Source organism: Dipteris shenzhenensis, chromosome 19 (assembly GCF_047967505.1).
Source record: "Dipteris shenzhenensis isolate YYH24624 ecotype China chromosome 19, Dip_SZ_1.0, whole genome shotgun sequence".
Classification (NCBI taxonomy): Eukaryota; Viridiplantae; Streptophyta; class Polypodiopsida; order Gleicheniales; family Dipteridaceae; genus Dipteris; species Dipteris shenzhenensis.
Genome location: NC_141614.1, coordinates 41,080,410 through 41,094,825, shown reverse-complemented (window position 1 = coordinate 41,094,825; position 14,416 = coordinate 41,080,410). Strand labels below are relative to the sequence as shown.

General features: G+C 41.4%; 1 protein-coding gene across 1 annotated transcript; it reads left to right on the top strand.

Annotated features, from left to right (window-relative positions):
• The first annotated feature begins 4,277 nt into the window (after positions 1-4,277).
• Positions 4,278-7,954, top strand: LOC147890479 (uncharacterized). The gene is made up of 6 exons (XM_087390872.1): positions 4,278-6,478; positions 6,589-6,690; positions 6,775-6,855; positions 6,944-7,009; positions 7,132-7,173; positions 7,326-7,954. The coding sequence occupies exons 1-6, from the start codon at positions 5,945-5,947 to the stop codon at positions 7,482-7,484; spliced, it is 984 nt and encodes a 327-aa protein (XP_087246998.1). The 5' UTR covers positions 4,278-5,944; the 3' UTR covers positions 7,485-7,954.
• Positions 7,955-14,416: the final 6,462 nt, after the last annotated feature.

Genomic DNA, 14,416 nt, shown 5'->3' with positions numbered 1-14,416 from the left:
CCAGCTGGAGGGGGAAGATTGGAATACATAAATAGGTTCCTCATTGTATCAGGAGACTTCTCAGCAAATTTCAATAAAGCAATATTGTCTTCCTCCATTAACTGGTCTAGAGATAGAGATAACTGATTAATAACTTCCAAAATATTTTCCACATTTCCCTTTCCGATTACTAAAATTCTACACCAATCATTAATGGAAAGTTGTATCACCAATAATTTATTTGAATCAAGGTGTTCCTTCATTTCCTGCATATCCAAGGCTATAATCCTTTCATGGACTCTTTTATTCAACATTGTCATTATGGCCTAGCATCCAAGTGACAGTGCTGGCAACGAGATCCACATATCCGAGAGCAATCAAATCCTTATGCCATGAAGAGGCTTATCTCTTGTAGTATCACATAACTTCAATTTTTTGTCCCATACGCTATGCTATACTTTGTGCCGATATAAATGAGTATCATACGTAACTTTCCCCATTGTTGTAGAGGCAAAAGGGTCACCTAGAGGCAGAGCTGGTACATCGAGGAAACATAGCTCTACAACGTTTATGCTTGAAAACACGTAGATCTATCCATGGCATGGTTGTTGTATACGTAAGGTAACCTTTTTGGCAACATCCATTCTCTAGTAGTACTTGCCTTCCGTAAACTACCAAAATCGATTTATCCACACCGCTATATTATAGCTTTCATCACATCGTGATTGAAGTTACCAAAAGGCATCTATGCCCACGTATATCAACTCATTCTACCATGATGAAGTAATATGGACAACCAATGAAATACCAAATGTAGTCGTTTATAGTCAACATGCTTCTCGAATAGTGTTTTGAGTGCTTTTTATATGTATATTGCCGTATCTTATTCTATTGTTGTTCCCTATATCCTCTATGTGGTCATAGCTCTTTGAGAAGGCTCTCAAGAAGTGAAAGCAGTGGAGGTTTTTTATTCCCATCTGATATACTACTATTAAGTGAAACATGAATGAATCATGATACAATGGATTAGAAGAGCATAGGATGTCGTAGATCTATAGAAGATAGAGAATCTGCTCAACCTGTTATCTCTACTTTCTACTTTCTTATTGCAATACTCAACCACAGCCAATTGCTAGTGAAGTGTTGGATGGGCAGGGAGGTCATTGTGTTTACTCCACGCTCCCATACACCTTGGCTCGTATAGTATAGAACTCCATATCTCAGAGGATTATTGTGGGGTCCAAGAAGACATTGATTTGAAACTAAGTGAGCCCAATGCTTTGTTAAGCCAATGTATGGGCTCACTAGTACGTCGTCATACAAATGTAGCCATTTGGAGTAGTTGCAACACTTCACAACCATTTCCAACAAGACGATACGTCGTGGATAAGTCTGAGTGGAGCCGTTGATATACTCTCTCTCGTTCATTTACAATTTCTACTTTAGAAGGTAGAAGAGTGTAACAAGCGCAGTATAGGGGAGATACTACTGGGAGGTAGTTGATATCCTGTGAAGAATGGCTACGTGGTTTCTCTCGTAGCAAACAGGCATAGCTCCCATTCCAAAAATGATTCTGTTCTGGCGTGCCAATGACTAAGTTACCTGTGAAGGCTCCATAGATTCTAGCTCGTGTGTCCTTCAATGTTTCGTTGCGCAAATCCAAGCTATTTCCTCCTAACAGGTCTCGTAGTGCTTCTGAGTTATTTCTTTCTTCTATGAACTATTCTCAGAACTTGTGTTCCCAGTTCTCAAGGAGTTCGCTCATGTAGAAGGCCTTGGATACTCCAAATTGGAGTATGAGGAAGGGGTCGTGGTGGGTGTTGGGCATGGTAGGACTTCCCACCAATTCTCAATTATGTGTATTCATATATCTATATGAATCTATAATTGTGTCTAAAATTATGTCTCAGTCCTTTGACTATTGTCAATTCCTCTATATAAGTTATTGAACTACTGAGTCATCATGCACCCAAGAAATTTCTTTTAATAAAGAAACAAGTATAAATATCTATCCTTCTATGTGTTTTATTTATCAAAAAATTCCCTGGTTCATGGTGTCCATAGGAACTTGTTAGGGTACCATGCTTATTTCTATGGGATAATGTATCTGTACCGATGGGGAAATTATCCACATCCACCATTCGGTATCTTCTTAATTCATCCTAAGAGGGGTTCGAGGGATATTACACTGTAGGGTACATGGAAAATATCTTAATTAGTTCTGTCAAAAGCTCATTCCGATAATGTTTTCTAGGGAAAGAAAGTACCTTTATTTCAGGTTCAAACTCATACCCTCTCCATTGGAACGGGGTGTGTGTGTGTGTGTGTGTGTGTGTGTGCATGCGTGCATGCATGTGTGTGTGTGTGCGCACGTGCACACGTGTGCATGTGTGTGTGTTAGCCTTGATGTTTGTCTATCAGTAATCAAATATGCAAAACATCCAAGGTGATTTAGATATTGCAAGCAATTAGTGTGACGTGATAAAAAATTGAATTACTCATTAAGAAGTTTGATATGCAATGAACAATTAAAAGAATGATATATAGTGCAACAATCAAAAGAATTTCAATAGTGAAAAGGATGTCAGGATGGGAGTAGATACAAAGATATCAAGCTGAACTAAATAGGCATGCTAGGAAAACTAGAGATCCACTATTCCACAAAACTTCCTGAAAGCAATAGTTTGCCTTTTGAAGGGCCCTTGCCTTTTATCCATTAAATGTTGACCTTCTAGAATGAACATCATGCAGTTGACTCATTAGATTAGATACTAGATTAGCAAATATAGCAGAAGAAGCACTTTTTGGAGTGCTATGTGAATGAAGGAATGGATAAGTTCACAAAAGTCTATCATAAATAGTGCATTGTTGGAGGATTTTGTAGATGGATTGAACAATGTGCACATCAATGAGAATGATTTCAAATCAAATCAAAACAAATTTCAAATGAGCTTCTTCGAAGATTGAGGAAATTTTGGTTCTTTACTTTTTACCCATTGTGAGCAGATCAAACATTTTCTAATTTCTTTATATGCAAGCCTAAGTCTTAAGACTCCAATTGATACTATTGACTTGGTCACACCCTGTAAGTGTTTAAACTCCATGTAATAGAATGCCCCAAGCCCATGAAGAATCAAACAAGGCTATAAGAGTCTTTGGGTGTTGTTACGACTACTATAAAATGGTTAAAAGGCATACTTGCATCCATATGTACATCTAGTAAGGATGATTGACCCATTGTATCATCTAATTTTATAGGTTAATTTTATCGGGTATAAAATGTTTGGCTTGCTACTTCCATAGGGCTTCCAAAAAATGTAAAGATGCAAGTCCCATCAATATCAAGCACTTCCTCTTCCTTGAGTCTACATGGATTAGTGCAATTGAGGAATCATATATACATGGTGACATAGGGATTGTATAACTACATATATGGTTTTTTTGTGAACAGGGTTTAAAAATTTTGTAGCCCTAGCTATGTGTTAACTACAAATGACCTATTCCTGATTTTGCATGGGGTAGGAGCACTCTCTCTCTCTCTCTCTCTTTTCTCACTTCTCTCTCTCTCTCTCTCTCTCTCTCTCTCTCTCTCTTTTCACTCTCCTCCCCCTTTTTTCATGTATTTCACAACCTACCTCTACTCTCTTTACCACTCCCCCTCCCCACCTAATTTATCCCCTTATTTTCGTACATTAATTTCCCCCCCTTATTTTTCCCCTTATTTCCTCTCTTTTATCACCTAATTTATTCCCTTAATTCCTCTAATTTATCGTGTAATTTCCTCCAATTTTTCCCTTATTCTTTCTATCGAATCTTCTCTCTCTCTCTCTCTCTCTCTCTCTCTCTCTCTCCCCCCCACAAACCTCTCTATCTCTAATCTTTCCGCCTCTCTCCTTTTCCCAATTTATCCCCTCTCTTTCCCCTAATTTCCTCCCCAAACCTCTGTATCTCTAATCTTTCCGCCTCTCTACTTTTCCCAATTTATCCCCTCTCTTATCCCGTAATCTAGTTGCTAATGTCCTTTCTATTTTCTCCTAATCGTGTACTTTACTCCCTTGCAATAATTTATCCGCCCTCTTATCCCCCAATTGATTTTCTTATTCATGTACTTTACTCCCTTGCATTTTCCCCCTTTTATTCATGTACTTTACTCCCTTTCTATAAAGTATCTTCTAATTACGCCCTAACTAGACCTTTGTCTAACCCCGTCCCTAACCAAATTCCCTAACTACCCCCCCCAACTACCGACTGGCTGCCTCCCTCTCATCCCCGCGCGTGTCTATGCTTCTCCTACACTACAAGTTGTTCACTTATCTCGGCATCACCTTCTGCTCCCGCAACCTTCCCGTAACCCTCTCTGCCATGCCCTCCTTTGCTGGCCTGAGTACCTTTGTCCTGCACCGATGTCTATAAATCTTTGCTCCTAGGACTACCTTTGTTGCTCACGCAGCGTTAAGCTTGTGATTGGTTGAAGGAGAAATGGTGAAATCTTGACCCTCCAAAATCCAGGTGCGAGACTCGAGTTTGAGCAGTTAGCACCATCGTAAAGTAGCAATGGAGTTGCAATGGCGAAAATTAAGTATTCAAACGTGTGACGACATTTACTCGCAGCCGCCAGGTGCTTTATTTTGTCAAGTGTGAAACGCAGCAGCATTTCAAGGTGTGCCAAAGGACGTTGAGAAGTACAGGAAGCACAGAAGTAGCAAGGTGAGCGCACTGCGAAAGTTAATAAGCATTCGGTGGTGCTGGTCTCTGGACCCAGGAAGCCTCAGAAAGGGATCATGGAAGAAAACGCGTCCAAGATTGGGAAAGCGGGAAGAAAACGGAGTACCGAAAGGAAGAAAAAGCAGGGGCAGCGATGGAAGGAGAGTCGTAAATAAGAGAGAAACACTGCACGGATCTTGTGGTGGAGGTGGAAGTGGTGATGGTGAAGGACTGGGGTGTGGCGTGATACGATGGGGAAAGGGTGAGCTGCAGAGAAAGCGCGGTGTGGTGCGGGCAGGCAGAAGCTGCGAAACGGCGAGAATCTGTGGTGGAAGCGAAGGAATTCAAAGAAAAATGCGGAGGACGGCGCTCGTTTCCCAAAATTGTCATGAGGCGGTCGAGTCAGGTTGCAAGCTGCCGTGGGGCTCACGGAGTCGAACGACAGATTGATGAGGGGACAGAGGGAGAGCCAAACAGAGACGGCATCTCCGCGGCGAAATCGTACCCCGACGCCAAAAATCAACGCTGCCGAACTTTGGCCGGCGAAGAAATCGCAAGTTCCGGCATCCCGAGCGGCATAAAAGCGATCGACTTTGCCGTCGGTGAAGGAGACGGGAAACCAGCAGGAGCACGATTGATGGAGAATTCCGTCGGCTGACGAGATGTCGTCCGTGATTTCGGTGACGGCAACAGAAGCAAAGAATTGTCGTACCGTTTGATTCTGGTTGTGGATCGTTCATCGTTGTGCTCTTTCAAAAGTTCAACAATGTTTCGGTGATGGCAACGGAGAAGCACGAATTATCCTCCTCCTCCTCCGACGATCTTTTCATTCTGTAACGGAAATTCTCTGCTGCATCTCTTCCTTCCGTCTTCTTCCCCTGCGAAGTTCAACAAACGTTCATTGAACGTTGCAAACTCCAGCTGAATTGTCTCTCCTTGCGACGATCTTTTCTTTCAGCAACGGCATCTGTGCTGCTGCAGCTATGGCGGATGAAGCTTCCGATATCACAGCCCGCCTTTCTCCCCCGTTTTCATATGTTTTTACCTTTCTGGTTGATTCAATAACTCTCCCGCGCTTCTTGCCAGTGATTTCTGTGCTTTCGTACAATCTTCGCTGTGAGTAACTAATTTTTCTTCGTCGCTGCACGGAGAAGATTCAGCATCCATCTTTGCAAAATTTCTTCGTCGCTGCACGGAGCGATTCAATATCCATGTCGCTTATCGAACACGGCGACTCCTCCTCTCTCCCTCCCCCTCAACGATGATGGATTCTTCCAATCCTTGGTCTTCTTCTTCTTCCCTTCTCCAGCAGGGTGGACAACTGCAGCATTGCCCTCTCCTTCTGCCTGCTCACGCTGTTGCTACTTCCATCGACGTCCAAGCGTTCCAACATTCCGCTGGAAGTTGTTCAGACCAGCTGGAACCTTGGGACGATGAAGCCGCAAACTATGGCGACATTCTGTCGCAAAGCATTGCTACAACAGAGCTCGAAGAGCAACCTTTCTCGTTTCGCGACCCTGCAGTTCTGAAAGATGGCTGTCCTACATACCTGCAGACTGGCACTCAATCTACAGCTGCCAAACGCGCAACCGCGCCTTCTTGTCAATCCTCGTCCCCTGCCTCTGAGCTTCAATCTCATCAAACCCTTACTCCAAGCAGCAAGCTTTCAGTTCCCGTTCCTACAAGCCCCGGCATCCAACAGAATGCTTCGAGTCACGACGACAGCACTGAATGGCATTCTTCGAACGGCCTGAATTCTACAATTCAAGCTGGAAGCTCATCAAGTCGAAAACCGGTTAGTCGATGCGCTCTCGCGCTGCTGACTGCAGGTCTTCTTGCGTGTCTAAAATGTTTCCAAAGCATCACCTTCAGCAATTTCCCCTCTGTCCACTCCTAATTGTGTAGGAGGCGCCGGACAAGGACAGCAATGGCGACGGTTACGCTAATGCGTCGTCGAAAAGGTTCAAGCATGCAGAGCCTGTCCACTGCCCAGTGCCACCAGCTAAGGTCGGAACAATTTCATTCATGTGGTTTTGCTGGCTTTTGTGTAGCCTGCCCATTTTTGTTACCCAACAAACGTTCGCTATGCAGGCACAAGTCTCGCAATCCCAAGTGCGTAAGGTAGGTGAGAAAATTACAACCCTGCAGCAATTGGTCTCACCGTTCGGAAAGGTGAGAGGCCCTATGTTGCGGCATCCATTAGTCCGTCTTCGTGTTCCCACCTTTTCTTTTCTAACAGGAGTAGATTGAGCTTTTGCAGACGGACACAGCTTCTGTCTTGTTGGAAGCGATTGGATACATTAAATTCCTCCAGGATCAGGTCCAGGTAGGTTTTGCCACGCTTACTTAATCTACAGTTTGGTCCCTGAATTGAAGCAATCAGTTTTCACTAGACGAGCAGTCTAGTTTAGAGATGACTGCCATCAACTAGCAAATGCTGCAATGCAGGTACTGAGCTCGCCTTATATGAAGCCCACAATAACCCGAAAGGTATGCATGCCGTTGATGCAATCCATCGGTAGAATCTTTTATGCTGCTTCCTTTATCGTTGCTCAGTTCCTATTTTAATGCCAACATGAGGTCCGCAACTGGCAGTTGTGCTAATTAAATTCCATCGTTTCTACTGGATAATTTGCTCTCAGATGTCTGGACAAATCCAGTCGGCAAGTCAGGTTTGTGAAGCTGGAACAGATTTGCGAACCAGAGGTCTTTGCCTGGTGCCAATCTCTTGCACAATGAATGTTGCAAACAATAACGGTGCAGACTACTGGATTTCGGGCGTTGGTGGGTGCAATCGTTAGGATGGACATCACCTTGACCGGGCACTTATTGTACAGGTTTTTGTAGATGCTAATAGTTGATACATCATACCTAAATCTTTAGGATAGTGCGTAAGACTTCGTTCAAATTGGTGATGCATTAGGAGGAATCGACATAGGACTAGATTATGTTCCTTTCAAAGACGATCTTCAAAGCAGTGATGCACAGCGAGGAAGTGACGCAGAAGTACAGTTTATTCGGTTCAACTAGTTCTATAGACACAAGATAGTTACTGCTATCGGCATCTTTACATGGGTAACCAACCCCACAGGATGAGGGAGTGGTTCTTTTTTCGGATCCAATGTCTATAATGCAAAGAATGGCTTCAATTCTCAGCCCACTTGAAGTCAGTTTCAGAATATAAGAACGGAGATTTAACAATCCTCACAATCTGTAATATGCACCTGTCTTTGTTTCGAGGTTGTGTGTTTTTGTGTGCCCATGCTCGTGCTCGTGTTTGAAAAAACTTTGTAGAAAGATACTCATCTTTTTGGCTTCTAACGGGAGATTCTCCTTTTAAGCGACCTGGTCATTCAATCCTTCACTTATCTTCTGGTCATGACTTCTCTCTGCTTTGCGATAGTAGAGTCATTCTAGTTCTGGTATGAGTGTGGGAAGCTAGAGTCTTCACATGATGTTTGACTTATTTCCCAGAATAAGGTGGGTTTTTATGTTTTCCATGTGAGAGCATGTATTTATGTAACGGTTTACACCCAATAGTGGGCGCTGAGGACATCGATGTGGATGTGATAATAGCTAGTCCCCTACTATGTGCGATACAGTCTATTGTTTTCACCTTGTGCATGACTATCATATGGTTTTTTTAATAACAGACGAGTTTATGTTTTGGATTTATCTAGATATATTCCTACCTCTTCACACTTTGGAATGCAAGGACTTCAAATATAAGGGTTCAAGCGATATCTGGACATGTCAGGTTATATTGTGACATTGACTCACTTTTATTAAGGAATCTCGAAGCTTTGATACCATTGGAGTTAAATTACATATAAGTTTTTGGTGTAAATCCACATGACTGATGAGTGCTGGAATGTTGACATTTTGAGGTTGCAAGGAAATCCGACCATCACACTGTATCTCAAGCCTTGCCACATCGATTAGCCTGCCAGATGAAATATCTGCGTGATTTCTAGGTCTGCTAGCGTCCTCAGGATTCAGTACTGTGCCCAACCATGGCTTGGATCATATACTTTGTAACTGGTGGTGCCAAACAAAACTAACATCCCTGAGACCTCCATATGCGAAGGTCTCATTTGTCCAGACCTTCATCACCCCATAGCTGACAGCACTGCATCCTTTGCTTTCCTGACGGGCCAACTGGAATTGACACTGTTGGAAGAGTGTGTTTTAGATATTCAATTGATAATTATTCGTTTGAAGCAAATGTAAAAGAGTGGTGACTTCCTCAGTAAAAGAGGGAATAGCTTAAAAAATGCTGTAAGAAATAGAATCGACTAGTAGAAAGTCAGAGCTACAGAGGGATTCAAGAAGTGGACTTTCCCTCTTTAAGTTTCTGTGAAAAACTTCTGCAATGTCAAGAAATCCATGGCCAGCTCGTTTGAGAAATATGTAGTACTTCAGGGTCTCAGGAGGAGGTCATGCTTGTTCCATAATCAGGGGACCACGATCAAGGTATTCATAGCTGAAGTTGACACTCGTTGTCCAACGCAGGAGGCAATGCAAATAGTCATCTCAGGTTGCATTCTAACTTCTAGCTAGTCTTCAAAGATGGTCTAGAAGGACGTCCTAAGGGTGGTGGTTTAGACCACCCGCCCACCCATGGATTCTTGAAGGATGCCTTCCTTCCTAACTAAGATCACCCGCCCTAATCTCTAGCTACCTTTGGCAAATAGTTATTCAGTTATTGATGCCCCCCATTCTCATGGATCATGCTATTTCTTCCTTCCTAATTGTTTGCTTGCTGGTCCTCATCTCACTTCGTTTGCCTCTTATCTGCAAGGGCCTATGCCCCCCTTCTCCTTTGCCCATGTATGCCCTTCTTATGTGCATGTTGCTTGGCACACATACTCTCAATGTTCTAGGATTAGGCTTGCGTATCTTTGAAGATGTAGTAGGTAGAGTAGTCAATTATTCCATATATTAGGTGTCACTCTACACACTTGCTTCACGTGCCTCTCTTCGCCAACACTTCCATATTTTCACCTTTTGTATCCTTGAACTCTGACCTCATGTACGTTTCAAAGGTTTAAAGAAGGTAGTCATAGAGGCCATATATCATGGGGAGTTTACCTTTCAATTATGGTGATATGAAAGAGTATTATAAAACAGCTTTGAATGTGAACATTTTAGCTCATTGTTTGAAGAATAGAGAGATTGAAGATTTTAAGATCACTCTTAGAAGAATTCGAGATTGAAGAAGTCGATCTTCACATTTCTCCATGCCTTTAGTTTCAATTCTTACAAATAGGTTACCCGGCAACCTAGTTGACTACATGGCCAATATGAGGTATTCCTCTTTATTTAGAGCTGTTTAGGGACCCTTCTCGTCTTTGTATGTTGGTCCATATTGTTGGGCACTCTCTCATAAGGAACTCTATTTATAGCTTCATTGAAAGCATATGTCATGTACATTTTAGTCCACGGCCTTGCCACTCTTTCTTTCCCTTCTCTATTGCATTCTTGGATTTATTGTCATGCCTTAATGTGTTGTGGTTTTGTCTCACATTGCATGTGTGTACATCTCTTGTTGCATTATCGCACACACGTTCATGGTGGCATGGGAAAGAATTGTGTATGGGTTGACATGAATCTGTTACTTGTTGGTGATGGCCTATGGAATCTTGATATTGGATGTAGGCTTGCTATTGGGTTGTCTTTACATTTTAGGTGTACATTAAGCAATGCCATTATTTTTTCTTTAAGAATTGAAGCAGATCAAAACACAATATTAGACAAAAAGCTCCTACTAATAAGGAAGTGTGCCAAAATTATCAGTAAATGGAATGAATGCCGTTAGTTTGTGGTCGGCCCATGCTTAAGATGGGATAGGGCTATAAGGGCATCATGAATGTGCTATGAGAAGGGATTGGAATCATCGGGGTTGGAGGTCAGTAAATCTGGAAAAGATAAGAGAAATGCTCTACTCGGCCCTTGCCCTTAATGTTGTACTTAGTTTTGTGATTGTTAGCATGTATGTTCTTTACCAAATGATGGCAATTGCTTCAATACAGAGAAGAATGCACTACATAAAGCACTTTTAAAACCCTTTTCAACACTTAAAAACTATCATAGAGCATGCCTTTGATTCTTCCTTGATGTCAAGTTTCTTGGTGTATGTGGAACATGAGCATAAGCAAGAGGGACATATAATCTAAAGAGATTAATAGAGGGCTTAGTTCTAGTGGAGTCGTTTTTTATAGAAGAGTTGCAGGGTTCTTGTACATCAAGTAACAAAGTTGAGTCCCATGCTTCGGCCCAATACCTTCTTCTTGTCGAGCTACATATGTTTGATTCTGCAATGATCCTATTTTTATCCCATAATGCATGCAAAAGGCATTGAATGTTGTGGCCTTATATTCCCCACAATTGTCACATAGAGGGCCTTCATGTGCTTTCGATTTTTCTTTTCAACCAAGGCTTTGAATCTTTAAAAATGTTTTGTATGTCAGACTTCCATTTCAGGAAGTAGATCCAAGATTTCTTGGAGTGGGCATCAATGAATGTAATGAGGTCATTCCATTTTGTAGGTTGTGTGGAAGCATGGCCCCAAAAATGGCTATTTGTATTCTTATCCATGCAATAAGTCTCATAAACACCTTTCTGGAAATACATGTATGCTGTAGTGTATTGAAGTAGGCATCCTTACTCTAATGATAAGCTAGTAGAGCTCTTTAGATCTAAACGACAAAATATTGGCTAATTTTGACTCCTTCAACAATTTTGGTTTGTAACTCTCAACTTCCTTTATATCCAGGGTAAACTCCATGTTGCTTTCGGTCATTTGTCCAATAAAGTGAGGTCTTTTGATTATAGGGACATAAGATACATCTTCTATGCTTTCTTTCTAGTACATCCCTGGACTCATTTGTGGCTAGTTTGTATGTAGGTAGTAGCAAGGGTTGGAGGAAATGATCAAGGCCATGCCTCCCTCAACCCATTTGGATGGTAATGCAAGGCACTCCTACTTATGTTTTCGAAGCATTCATACTTGCCCCATGAGAGTGTCCCATTGGTTCACCCAAGTGTGCTCCATTGATCACTGTGTCTTCCATTGATCACCCAAATGTGCTTTATGTGTGTATGTGGTAGGCACGTATGCCACAATGAAGGCACTTTCAAACATAATGGACGTTGTGATTCCATATCCTATCACATTGTCAGGCAAAGGAGGTACTGTCACATTGTCAGTCAAAGGAAGTACTGTCACATTGTCAGGCAAGGAGGTACTGTCACATTATGATTCCATATCCCGTCACATTGTCAGTGCGAGTAAGGAGGTATTGTGACTTGCTAATGAGCTAGTCGACGGGGGGACTTGGAATGATTAGTCATCTAAAACATTTATAGATGTTTTGTTTTGGCTCTTATTTGATTAATCATGGAATTTGAAATATTACATAAGCCATAAATGTGATTCCTTCGCGGAGTCAACCCTAGCAAATGCTTCATAGTATGCTTTTAGGCATTACCATGCCTCATAGGAATTTATTTATTTTTTGAATGTTAGGTGACCTTGTATAGTTATGCATTTGCATCCCGAAGCTAGTCTTTTTTTTATTAACTCACATCACTATGCCCTTTAAACACGGCCTTACAAAAAGAATTTCCATGTTTTGGGTTGAAAAGAAGCCAAAAAATTCCCATATGCAGTAGGGATATATTGTCTCAAAGTATTATCCCATCCTCCATACATGCACCATAATCACAAGAAGTGGAACCCCATGCGAACAATAAGTTCGTGATCTTGTCGGTATGATAACATATTTAGTGTGTGTGTGCGTGCGCGTGCACACGTGCGTGTTCGTGTGCCCAACCATCCTCTCGCACAAAACACGAGCCCACACCCTACGAGGGTCACCATGCTCCCTCGTAGGGAGGGAGTGTTGGTGCCCACCATAGTGAATGACTAAAAGAATTTTATTGGATCAGGTAAATTGACCCTGATATCTGGGATATTTCCTTAAGAACAACTTTTCTTACTCGTAGACAGCTGCAACCATTTCCCATAAAATACTTGAATAGGCTATGAATATAGTAGGTTACCTGCTTTGTATTATTATAGGTATATTGGGATTACTTGTGAGCAGATGCTCATGTAACAAAGCTTTCAAGGTCTATTGCTGTTGACCTTGATGAACCTAGCATCATTAAAAGGGAGGAAACCCCTTTTATCATACTTGTTCATAACAAAGATACCATCTCTTACTGAAGTAACCACAATGTTTGTGCTAAGAAACTTTGCACTCATACCACAAATGCACCCACTTTCCAATCTGTAGAAAGTAGAAGTTTCAGTTTCAGGTACGACGTCTACAAAATTGAGAGGGTAGATGGATAACTCTCCCCTGGAGAAGAACAGTGTTGGATTAGGTATGTTGCAAATATCATCAATGTACCTAAAGGTATGTGAAACCATTTTAGCACATCCCATGTCTTTTGTCTTGCTAATCTGATGCAAAAATTATACTCAAAGAAAGGATGTATAGATTGCACCAAATTGGTGTTAACCCTACGACAACAAGGGCTAGAAGTATAGTCTCGAGCAACAATGATGAGATCATCGTGTGTGTAGAGTAGTGGCAAAGCTATGCTTGCAATATCTTGAGCTTAAAAGAAAGTATGATTCTAGAGAGGATTTTGGCTATCCTCATCCTTTAAGATTCATCATACCATCTTTCAGGATCAAGATATTCATCATACCATCTTTCAGGCTCAAGATATTCAGGCTCAAGATATGATGAATCTTAAAGGATGAGGATAGCCAAAATCCTCTCTAGAAAAGATCCAATCATACTTTCTTTCAGGCTCAAGATATTAGAAGAGGAGCTTTGCCACTACTTTACACACATAATGATCTCATCGTCATTGCTCTAGATTGCACTTCTGGCCCTTATTGTCACTGGATTAACAATTGGTGAACAAGAAAGCCCCATTGGAATCCCTTCAACATGTCTGTATGTAATACCATTAAATTACACGTACATGTTAGAAATAAGCCATGAATTAATCTTAATGATAGTATCTATGTCAAAGACAAATAATATCTACTATGGGGGAGGGGCCATAAATGCAAAAATCACAATCACCATTATTTTATAATTTAGGTATATAAATTACATGTCCATTATCAAGTATAGATGGACATTGCTTTGTCATGATTTCTCTATATAACCCACATGTGGCTACTGCCTTGTCACGAGTTAGTTATAGAACCCACATGTGGCCAATTTTTTGTCTGGTGCCCTGACTGGCAACCATGCATAGAGTTGCACGAGGAGAAGTACTTTTTGCAAATATATCCCGATGATACTAGGTGATAATCAGGGACAATGATACTAGGCGACAATCAGGAACAATCAAGTGACAATCAAGGAATGACGTTTGTACACTACATTATTTGTAGTTAAGCCAAAAAGCACTTGGACACCCATGGGACATGCTAGCGAGAATAATTACTTTCAATTTTTCAGTAAATCACCATGCGAGTCGTAGTCCAATAGTGGACATAAGAAGAAAAAGATGGGCTATGTCATGGATGGGAATAGATGAGGTAATAAAGATCTCCCTTGTCCATCCTATCGGAAGTGTGTGTTTCGCAAGCATAATTCAACACACCCACTTTTAACTTCCACAAAAATATGCAAAATTGAAAATGAATCACATAATAGACAAGACAAAGTATGATTTGTATATAACGCGATGGTGCAATTTT